Source organism: Canis lupus, chromosome 13, assembly GCF_003254725.2.
Source record: "Canis lupus dingo isolate Sandy chromosome 13, ASM325472v2, whole genome shotgun sequence".
Lineage (NCBI taxonomy): Eukaryota > Metazoa > Chordata > Mammalia > Carnivora > Canidae > Canis > Canis lupus.
In genome coordinates this window covers 47148854-47160883 of record NC_064255.1, presented here as the reverse complement: position 1 = coordinate 47160883, position 12030 = coordinate 47148854, and the positions used below count along the sequence as shown (strand labels likewise).

The 12030-nt window shown below is 44.5% G+C and overlaps 1 protein-coding gene across 3 annotated transcripts in view; it reads right to left on the bottom strand.

Annotated features, from left to right (window-relative positions):
- PDGFRA (platelet derived growth factor receptor alpha) overlaps nt 1–12030 on the bottom strand; it is a 46228-nt gene that overhangs the window by 23851 nt on the left and 10347 nt on the right. For all 3 annotated transcript variants that reach the window (XM_025435724.3, XM_025435723.3, XM_025435725.3), the window contains exons 3-8: nt 10504–10821; nt 7055–7315; nt 5730–5860; nt 3933–4104; nt 3651–3840; nt 273–388 (exon numbers count right to left, since the gene is read on the bottom strand). In XM_025435724.3, the coding sequence (XP_025291509.1) occupies nt 273–388; nt 3651–3840; nt 3933–4104; nt 5730–5860; nt 7055–7315; nt 10504–10821 (1188 nt within the window). The remainder of the gene's footprint in view (nt 1–272; nt 389–3650; nt 3841–3932; nt 4105–5729; nt 5861–7054; nt 7316–10503; nt 10822–12030) is intronic.

The following is a 12030-nucleotide window of genomic DNA, read 5'->3' as shown; positions in this document are numbered from 1 at the left end:
TCTTCCAAGAACTGGAGGTGCCAGACTGAGAAGCAGGTGGTGTTGTAACCTAGGAATTCCCCAGAATGCTTCAGAGCAACCTGGAACTTCCCAGAATGATGTGAATTTATTAACAAATTTCTCCCTGATGCGTGACATCGACACCCACTGCTTCTCCCCATAAAGTGTTGCTTTTCTCTCCAAGCCCTGGGAGAAAAGTGCCAGGCTCTCCTTGGGGGACACTCCTTCACTTCATCACCGAGCTGACATTACCTTTATACTCCCTTACACACCTTGAGTTAAGAGTTCGAAAGTATAGCTCTTGACGTCATCCTCATTTTGAACGACGATAGTGTAATGGCCACTGTCCTCCTCCTTAGCACGGATCAGCTTTAATTTGCTTCGATACCTGAAAAGAACAGGCCTTTGTTTCAGCAAGTCGTAGCCCAAGGGATGCCAATCGTTCAAGCTGTTACCGTGTTCACTTTAAATTTTGTTTTTTTTTTAATTGTTTTTGTAAAAAGTAGAAACACCTTTTCTTGTCCATACCATCACTTTTTGAGATTTTCAATGCACTTTCTACAAGTTGAAGGTCTGACTTGTAAACATTTAATTCTTTCTTTTTTAAGATTTGATTTATTCATGAGAGACACAGGCAGAGGGAGAAGCAGGCTCCTCACAGGGAGCCCGACGTGGGACTCCATCCCAGGACCCAGGATCACGCCCTGAGCCGAAAGCAGAGGCTCAACCGCTGAGCCCCGCAGGTGTCCCTAAATACTTAATTCTTAAACAGAAGACCAGACATCTCGAGACGAGACAGCTTATGTGGCCAGAACAGCAATGGGTCCTAGTAAGGACTGACTTCTGAATGAAAGCAGACACATCTCACCAACCTTCCTTTAAAAAAAAAAATCTTGGTTTTTCCCTTTCTAAAAATACTTGTTTCCCCTAAATATGCACCATTTAGGTGGTTCAGCCAAAGGATGGGACACCATTGTTAGAAAGAATGAAGACACAGTCTACAAACTGACACGGAGAGGTCGCCAGGATGTTAACAATCCTACTTGTTGGTATTTGCTTAAAGAAATTCTGGAAGGTTTCAGAAGAATCTAATGAAACTAATAAAAGTATTTCCTTCCACCTGAGGAGGCAGGGAGATTGGGGTAAACGGTGGCAGGAATCAAGCAAGGCTTCTTACAACACACCCTCTTGATGCTTAAATATTTATAAAGCATAAGATTCCATCACCTATTAAAAAAAATAAATCGGGGCACCTGGGTGGCTCGGTCGGTTAAGCATCTGCCCTCAGCTCAGATCATGATCTCAGGGTCCTGGGATCAAGTCCTGCATGGGCTCCCTACTCAGGGGGAAGTCTGCTTCTCCCTCTCCCTCTCCTCCCTGCTCATGATCTCTCTCTTGCTCTTTTTCTCTCTCTCAGTCTCAAATAAATAAGATCTTTTTTAAAAAAATAATAAAATAAATTAGAAAAATCTATTTCTTCATACTTTATTAAATCTCCCCAAAATATTTCTTCCATGGATTATACATGGCATTTGGCTCTGGGTGTTTGTGTGGGTCCACCAATAAGGTATTTGCCCATTTGATTGCCCTTCTTTATTAAAAAAAAAAATCACCATAGCGCCGAAAAGCAATGGGATGGAAGGGAAGAGCTTGGGCGTGACTGCATTTCTCCACGCCTCAGCTTTCTTATATCTCGCGTGGGATAACCAAATGCAATAGCACAGTGTCCTTTTCAGAAATTAACTAAATGAAATTATAAGTGTGAAAGCATTTTGGGTTTTTTGTTTGGTTTTTTTATATTCATTTATTTATTTTTTACTTACAAATTTATTTTTTTTATTGGTGTTCAATTTGCCAACATATAGAATAACACCCAGTGCTCATCCCATCAAGTGCCCCCCTCATTGCCCGTCACCCAGTCACCCCCACCCCCCGCCCACCTCCCCTTCCACCACCCCTGGTTCGTTTCCCAGAGTTAGGAGTCTCTCATGTTCTGTCTCCCTTTCTGATATTTCCCACTCATTTTTTCTCCTTTCCCCTTTATTCCCTTTCACTACTTTTTATATTCCCCAAATGAATGAGACCATTTGTTTGTCCTTCTCCGATTGACTTTTGTGAAAGCATTTTGAAGGCTCAAAAGTACCCTGGAAATGTAGAGTCTTCTAGCCCAACATGCCAGGTATCGGCCCGTGTAATGAGAGGGCAGGGGGCTGCTTTCTCCTCTGCTGCACCACACTGGACGTGCTTCAGGCCCGGGCTTTCTTAGCCAGTCCCCACAGGCACCCTCAGCTACTGGTCACCAAACGACCCTCTGCCATTCATTGTCTACACTTGCTCAGCCAAGAAAACTGGCAGATCCACTAGTTCTAAGCTTCAAGAAGCCACATCCACTTGTCTGTCATATTCATCCTTATGGCCCTGTCCCACAATGGGAACTAGAAGAATCTGTGCTAGAGGAACTCCTGAATCACCTGCCCAGGCAGCTCTCCAGAACCTCTCAGCTGGCGAGCTTCATCTTGTCATTACTGTTGATTATGGCTTGCGTACAGGGCTCACACAAGCATCCGAAGTGTTAGCTGGGCCAGGATTACCCCATTCCTCTCTGGCCTCACAGCCTGACTGTAAGTTTGGCACTGCCCACCTCTTTGCACACCTTCATCTCGTGTCTTCAGAAAAGCCTTCCAGATTCAGAACCTGACGCCTTTTATACCGCTCTTCTACAGAGACTATAAAATTCCATTTTCTCAGATACTACTTCTCAACTACACACGGGACTTAGTTCAGAAAGAAGCAAGCAAATCCCAAGGTTAAGTGAGCTGATGAGATAGGCTCTGTCCCTCTTTCCTGAAAGCAAGAAGGAGAGGACTGACACATGTCTCTCTGGGACGGTTTCTGATGAGGGCGCAGGCCCGGAGAACTTAGCCGCTCAAGATGCACTCTCTGCTCTGGGATTCTAATCAGAGCTTAAAACTGCAAGAGACCTCAAAATATTATCTGGTCCAATTCCTTACCTTCAAAGGACATATGGTATTATTAACCCCACATTACAGATGAGGAAACTGAGGCCGAGGTGACTTACATCAACCCTAGTTAAGAGATGAGAGCTGCAGATGGTCTCATGAGAGGAAGGGGAACCAAACTATTCATTGTGCATTTTCTCCAAACCACATCCATCTAACCAGATGCTACTCTTCTTTCCTGTGGACGCCTCACGGGGGCAAATGTGTTGTGAATTAAACCAATGAGGTTGTGTTTCACGTAGGCTTATGCGATAATTGCCTTGGAACTGGGGTCACCATACATGTGTACTTGCCATACAGATAGTGGATGTCATGGACTCTATTTAGTCCAAGTGGGTCCAATTTTACTTTCTTTCCTCCACCCCTTCCTGGATGCAGGAAACTGTCTCTCACTGGGAACAGAGCTCTTTAGTTCTTTCTTCTTATTCTATCATGAAATAGTTATCAACATGGTATTACATGGCAACGTTACCATTAAAGGTGCCTGATTTCAAGTATCCCCTGTGTCAGATTGCTCATTTTCTAGATTGATTCTTGGCCTGTGCTGTAAGACATGCATAAACCTCAGTCCACCTAGAGAGACACAGTAAAAAGGAAAGGCACACTTGAGAAGGGTGTCTTTTGTTTTACCTTATTTCCTGAGTCCTTTCTATGTCAGTGGTGATCTCTGTGAGATTTTCAATCAGAGTCAGGTTGTCCTTCAGCCAGGATATCCTGGGAGGTGGGTAGGCCTGCACGTCCACCACGAAATGCTTGACTTCGTGTAGGTCAACAGCTTCCAACTGGCTGAAGTTGGGTTTGATTTCAATGAACCCTTTCTCTGTACGGGGAAGAGTTTCCATTAAGTAATGATGGCCACACAGTGGATCCCGAGCAGCAGGGACGACTGACATTTTAGAAAGCAGAATGTACCATGGACAGAAATGGTGACTTTCTTCATCTCTTTGACTTCCTTGGTGGCCTGGCGGGCAGCACATTCATAATCTCCACTATCTTTCACCGTGGCCTCGGGGACCCTCAGAGTGTACACCAATTTGATGGACGGGACCTTTATTTCCTCCAACATGGTGATGCCTTTGCCTTTCTACAGCAGAAGGGGAGGAAAACCAACTTGAAAAAGCTAGCTCCTAAAAGCAAAAGCTCACATAAACTGTGGACCGTGGGTGGGGAGTAGGTGCCAATATAGGTTCCTAGATTGCAATGTCCCCACCCCCACCCCAGGGGCTGTTGATAATGCATGCACAGGATAGAGGCTAATGGGAAATCTCTGTACTGGCCACTCAATTTCTCTACGAACCTAGAAGTGCTCTTAAAAAAAAAAAAAATCTGGGGGAAGCCTGGGTGGTTCTGTGGTTTAGCGCCACCTTCAGCCCAGGGAGTGATCCTAGAGACCCAGGATCAAGTCCCACATCAGGCTCCCTGCGTGGAGCCTGCTTCTCCCTCTGCCTGTGTCTCTGCCTCTCTCTGTGTGTCTCTCATGAATAAATAAATAAAATCTTTAAAATAAATTTTTAAAAAATCTAATTTAAAAAAAAAGTTTAAGCTAACTCCTTAGAAAATCATGTTTTAAAAGGATATTTGATGACATAATAAGGTGCTTGTGCTATACTGCCAAAGGAAAAAGGATGTGACAAAGTACTATTTAAAAGTATGATACCTATTAGCGGTCACATTTATTTTGTATACAAAGTGTTGAAAGAATTTATCTTCCTGAAATATTAACGGTGATGTCCTAGGAAGTGACTTTTCCTCTGTTTCTTTACATTTGATAACATTAGGACAATAAACCTGCATTATTTTTGTCATCTGATGGAAACTTTGTTTTATAAAACAATACTTTGATTATATATTTTGGGGGCCAAATAGCATATACTGTGGTTTGGGGGGAAAATGTCTATCTCCAATAAATGAGAAGAAATGTTTATGTTTTAAGGCTTAAGGGCAATCAAATATGAACAGTAAGACCAAACTGCCTCATATTTCAGGGAAGATGTACACACGTCGGACTATGAATGTCTCTTCAATGCATGAGGTCTATAAGGTCATGTGTGAAGATGCCCAACCTCCAATCAATGCCCCTGAGAGAAACGAAGAGGGGCACCAAGAGCACAGGGGAGAAAAATGGATAAAAGGAAAGAAGCTATCAGATGCCAACAAAGAGCAGGGAGCAGAAATTTGCAAAATAGGAATGAAAGGAAAAAATTAGAAATATATATATATATATTTTTTTTAAAGACCATATGTACAAAACCTTTCTATTTCTTTCCGACTTCTGAAAAAGAAGGCTCAGTGTTCAAGCTTTAGACATTCTTTTTTTAAAAAAATTTTTTTTGAAGATTTTATTTATTCATAAGAGACACAGAGAGAGAGGCAGAGACACAGGCAGAGGGAGAAGCAGGCTCCATGCAGGGATCCCAATGCAGGACTCGATCCCGGGGCTCCAGGATCACACCCTGGGCTGAAGGTGGCGCTAAACCGCTGAGCCACCTGGGCTGCCCAAGCTTTAGACATTCTGAAGGTCCTGGTCCAGCTAGCCTCTCAACCTCTCCCATTGCCCAAAGAGCCATAAAGTCATCTAGGCAAATGGGCTCACTGCAGAGACGGGGAGCTGAGCTCTGGAGCAACTTGGTGTCACGCCCTGTCAGTGACAGATCTTTTGAGCCCTGCTGTGCTCCGCTCCATGCCACCAGGAGCCTTGAAGGTACCTACCACCTCTCCAGGGTAGGTCCATTGAAGGTCCACCACCTCGTTGTTAAAGACGGCGCAGGTGACCACAATCGTCTCCCCTGACTTATACACAGTTTTAAGAGCTTCCATTTCTAGATCAAGTTCTGACGTTGCTATTTGAAAGAAGAAAAACACAAAGGCCTCAATATCTATAGTATAGTTAGAACCTTATAGGGTTTGGGTTTGCTTTCTTTTTTAAAACGCTAAAAAATATATATTTTTTAAGTTTTTTGTTTGTTTTGTTTTGATGAGGGGGCAGATGGAGAGAGAGAAAAATCTTAAGCCCCGATACAGGGCTCAATCTCACAACCCTGAGATCACGGCCTGAGCCAAGAGCGAGATGTTTCACCAACTGAGCCACCACGCTGCCCCACAGAAAAATAATCTTCAAACCACTGTGATCAAGACAAAATTTGTAAAGTCTCAGAAACTGTGATTTTGTGTTGGCATACATAATTTAGCACATAGTTCTAAAATAGCACACACACACACAAATATCTACACACAAAACGGCAACAATGGTGAAACTAACTTCCAGTTCAACAGAACACCACATTCCTGAGCATGTGGGTTAATGATGGCTCGCCTCCTGTAATCACCTTTATGGATGGATTTATTCATTTAATTAACCAAACTTTACTGAGCAGCACTGCTCTGGGCACTCTGCTGCTACCCTCCTATTTCTCTCCTTCTCTCTCCCACCTCTTACCCAGCTATTCTCAGCGCTTTTCTAGAACCGAGCACAGTGCTGGCACAAAAGAAGCCCTTACCAAGTGTTCAGTGGCATTCTGAGGCTGCCTACCTGCCCGTGAGTGTTTAGTAAGTCTGCTGACCCAAACATGTATTATACTTTCCCATTCCCGTTAGCCACTCACATCAAAGGAAGGACTATAACAAGCTGTTCTCAAAATCAAAATCACTTTTCTTAAGTTACTAAAGTTAATTGAGGCATCCAACCCCCACAGGTGTGTGTTTGTCTTCAGGGCCTCTGTAGTCAGGAATGTGGGTACAACAGTAAGAGGCTTATATGCAAGAAACGAATTCCTTACAGTATTTCGAAGTCCACTGATGAAATATGAAATCTTACAGGGGTAAAGAAGCATTTGCCTTTAGTAATGCTAAGCTTAGTGTTTTTAAAGCCACAGAGGGCAGCCTAACATTGTATGGTAAAGGTGAGGTCCTAAATCCCCAAATATTCAGAGTCTCCCTATCACCAGGGGCGAGGATTTAAAAAAAAAAATTCTATGTACATCTAATTCTTTTGCCTTTAAATCTTACTTAAAGAAGGAGAGAGAAGGCAAAAGTACCTTTTAAAGCATAAACATTAAATGGGATGGTCTGGAACTTCTTGCCCCTGACAGTGGCTTCGCAGATATACGGCCCAACGCTGAAGGTCCCATTAAAGCCCTGTCTGCTGTCATAGGACGCATGTACCACCCCATCATTGCTGAGTAAGGTGACCGGAGTCTCAGGATCAGTTGTACGACAAGGTATGATGGCAGAGTCATCATCCTCCACGATGACTAAATAATCTGTCATTCCTAGAGGTACGAAGGCGACATCCGGGTCTGTGGTTTAGAAAAGAAAAACACATTATGCATTGATTTCACCTTTACACATATATTCAGAAAGAGCATCGCACGGGCATTAATCATATTAGGCATGAATGATACCCTCACATATACCCAGAATTGTCACCATGCTGACATTAATCTTTGTAAGCACTAGAAGGCTATTTTAAGGTATGAACAACACCAAAATGCCTGTACCCTAGTAAAAAAAAAAAAAAAAAAAAAAAAGACGAGTGATGAATATAAGTATCAGCCAGAGACTGATATCAAAATTTAAGCACTACTAAAAAACATGATCAATAATCAAATCTTTTCAAAACATAACATTTTCATAATTTCAAAAATTCCTATTGCCTAGAGTCCATATTACTGAAAAGTAGTACAGAAACCTATTAAAAAATAATCTGTCAAGTAATAAATAGAATTACAAAGTTCCATAGCCTGAGAATTTTGTTTCCAAAAGAAAGCCAGCTATGGAAGCTACCACAGTAAGGAGTATTGACAGTCTCAAGCAGGGGGTCCCTGGGTGGCTCAGCGGTTTAGCGCCTGCCTTCGGCCCAGGGCATGATCCTGGAGTCCCGGGATCGAGTCCCAGGTCAGGCTCCCTGCATGGAGCCTGCTTCTCCCTCTGCCTGTGTGTCTGCCTCTCTCTCCCTCTCTCTCCCCCTCTCTCTGTGTATCTCATGAATAAATAAATGAAATCTTTCAAAAAAAAAAGAGAGAGGAGAGAGTCTGAAGCAGTTCCCAAAGGGCCCCTTACTCTCCATGGCTACAAATAAAAAGATCTCTGACAGCAGTGCAGAGCCTACTCCGATGATGCTTGTGCTGGGAAAAGAGGAAGAACAAGAATTTTTGACAGTCTCAAGACAATCAAAACACCAGACCTCATATACCTTTAACAAGCCCATATTCCTACCGTTCTCTTCAAAGCGGGAGGCATTTATGTATGAACAAAGCTGGAGTGACACCCTAAATGCCTCCCCTTTTTTAAAAAAAAAAAAATCTTGTATTGTTAGGAAAGAGGGTTCAGATAGATAAGAATGTCATGAGAGAATGAAGAGGGTCTAGATCCCCGGGGCACCCACAGTTACAGAGGACAAGAAGAGTGGCTGATTTACAAATATTTACAAGGAAAAGGCAGAAAGATAGGAAGACATGCTTCAGAGACCCCCTTACCTCGCCGCTGCCAAAACAGGATGGCAAGCGTTATCAGGAGGTCTGTGCTTGTTTGTGTTAAGCCAAGTACTCTAGCTATAGCCCTTTTCCATTTATGCACGAAGATTGCCATTACTTGAATTTGTGTTCAGAGTTCCAAATCCTTGGACTCTGTTGGTAAAGATTTGGGCAAACAAAGCTACGAATTCACTTCAGGCTAAAATATAGTTTGATATCTGTCACACATCGGCCAGGGCTTCCTTTAACATGCAAGTCGTCCCTACCATTAAGCACTATCTCTGCAATGTTTAAATAACTTCATGGCCCTTCGTTAAACAAGGGTCCTCGGTAGAAACCAATGTACACAGATATAGATAAATACAGATATACATGGATACACACAGAGATGATATGGATTTATTTATTTTTTAAGTGTTTTTTTTAAGATTTTATTTATTTATTCATAAAGGCACAGAGAGAGGCAGAGACACAGGCAGAGGGAGAAGCAGGCTCCATGCAGGGAGCCTGACGTGGGACTCGATCCCGGGTCTCCAGGATCACGCCCCGGGCCACAGGCGGCGCTAAACCACTGTGCCACTGGGGCTGCCCAGAGATGATATGGATTTAGATACAAAGAGAGACAGGGACGCCTGGGTGGCTCAGCGGTTGAGCACCTGCCTTCGGCCCAGGGCGTGATCCTGGAGCACTGGGATTGAGTCCCACATCAGGCTCCCTGCATGGAGCCTGCTTCTCCCTCTGCCTGTGTCTCTGCCTCTCTCTCTCTCTCTCTGTGTCTCTCATGAATAAATAAATAAAATCTAAAAAAAAAAATAGAGACAGATATAGACAAAGATACAGATTCAGATATAGATATAGGTACAGATGTAGACTTAGATCATTGCAAGGAGTGCGCAGGGAATGCTCGGTGGGTGCTACACCAAATGAACCCCAAGCTGGTGGCTAAGCCTAGCTGACTAGCTGAGCTGCCGGGAGAAAGCACCACACCGTCCTCTCCTCTAGGGGCAGGTTCTGAAATCCATCACCCCCCAAGGCCACACCCTCCAGAGGTGCCACCAGCCAAGGACTGTGTGACACTGGGGCTCCTTAGGCAGCAGGACTCCCAGACCTCCTTGACACAGAGCTCTAGGACTCATCTACTCCACCTTCTATCCCTCCCTCCTCCATTCAAGGTCACACTGACAATCCAGGCAGCCAGTGCTCCCAGGTTCCGCTGGATCCCTGCCCACGTCCTCTCACAGGCTTGCCCCCGCAATCAAACCCTGGTGTGCTTCATCCTATCTTACTCCTATCTTGGCATCTGCTTCCCACACAGTACGGAACTTGCCCCCAAATTTTAATTAAAAAGAAAAAAAGCCCCCTAATTAATCAAGAATACATATTTCATGCCATCTGAAGAAGAGTATGGTTATTTGGGAACCTATTAAGATAAACTATAAGCAGCTCCCAGATAGGACCTACCTAATTAATTTTTCGGGTCCCCAACACTTAGCATAGTGCCTGACACAAATAAGCAAACAGCAAATACTCGTCAAACTTGGCTGAACTGAACAGAAATTAGTACATTCCAGAGCTTCTGCACAATGCCAATAAAACGTGCCATGATAAAAATGATTTCTAAGGGGCACCCGGGGGGCTCAGTGGTTGAGCATCTGCCTTCGGCCCAGGGGTCCCAGGATCGAGTCCCACATTGGGTTCCCTGCGTGGAGCCTGCTTCTCCCTCTGCCTGTGTCCCTGCCTCTGTGTGTGTGTGTGTGTGTGTGTGTGTGTGTGTATCTCGTGAGTAAATAAATAAAATCTTTAAAAAAAAATAACACAGCTCCAAAACGTTACCAATACATAGGTCTTGCTAATGGGATCCCAGGCGACCTCGATTTACTGTTGGGCCCTCTCTTATATTTCTCACATTTTCTCCAATACACGCGTCTTACTTTTACATTCCTCCAAACGGTAACAGAGTCGACGGGAGAGGGGGTACAATCAGCTTGGGCCAGGGGACCCCCCCAGCTCACCTGGCACATAGATGTAGATGTGCCTGCCTTCGATCTCGTTTTCGTCTGTCTGAGTGTGGTTGTAATAGCAAGTGTACAGCCCCGTGTGCGCCGCCGACGCGTTGACCACTTCCAACACGGTCACAAAAAGGCCACTGTTGTTCTCCTCATTTCTGATCTCCACATTGGGGTTCTCTTCTTCAGACGTGGGGTAATGCCAACTCACTTCACTCTCCCCAAAGCATCTCAGAGAAAAGGATGAATTCAGCTGCACGACCTTTTCATTTTCATTTGGAAGGATCGAGGGTAATGAAAGCTGGCAGAGGATTAGGCTGGGCCCTGGAAAAAGAAACACGCTCTGAATAGGGTGCAGCCAGAAAGGACAGTCTCACCCAGCGAGCCGAGAGAGGCAGCAGCAGCAGCTTACGTGAACAATGACCGTTTTTGCGCAAAAATCCGTTGGCCTGGATGCCCGTGAAAGGCCCCCCATTGTAACAGGGGCTGCATCTGCTGAGAGCAGCAAATGTTCCAAAGGCCTCAAAAACCCCCCCACCCCCCAAGCCCCGAGAGTCACCCCTCCCAACACTCAGATGGAGAGAAGATGCCTGATTCCATCCAATTCCATGTTTCAGACTCTCATGTGTGACCATCAGATATCCCAAGAGGGCACAGACGCGAGCGCATGTGGGTTCTTTATTGCCCACATTCTCTGCCGATGCCTCCCGCAGTAAGAGATGGGATGAGAACGGGGGCGGGGAGACTGAATGAAGCACAGAGCAGACTGGTGCCCAAGAATCGCATCTTTTCCATTTCTTGCAACACCGCGGCATGCCTTCTCTCTCCTGGCTTCCCAGAAACCAAAGCAGGATGATAATGGATTTTAATTTAATTTAATTTCTTTATTTATTTTTAAGTAGGCTCCCTACCCAGCGTGGGGCTTGAACTCATGACCCTGAGATTAAGAGTCGTGTGCTCTACCGCCTGGGCTGGCCGAGTGTCCCTGGATTTTAATTTTAAAAGTAAGAATGCCTTAAAGCCCCAGAGTGAAGCCTCCAGGATCATCTTAGAAACTAAAATTTCAGTCCAGCTTTCCCTGCCTGTAAAAGCGACAAAAGAGATATATTATAACTTAATTTTTAATCCAGGGTCTCTAATCTCCTTTGGAGCCCAACGTGGGAATCCCAGCCCACTTTACCATGCACCTGCTACGCTACGACTCCTGCAGCTGAAGGCCAAAGTCCTAAGTGTGTCTGGTCACTAAGCTCCTGCAGGCGGGACAGACTTGGTGGACTTTGGAACTACCAAACCACTGCCCTTGCTGACATGCCCATAAAAGTAAGCCCTAACAGACCTAAGTCAGCTCCTCAAACCAGAAAACCACGGGGTTCTTGGGGAGCATCTGAGACATATAAACATCTGGATGAAAACTCAAAAATACCAATAAATATTTCCACAAATGGTCCAAGTAGTATCCTCCTGGTAGAAAAACACTAGTAAGATTACCCAAGAGTCAAATCAACTAGATTCCAAGGGAAAAGGTGGCTCTAG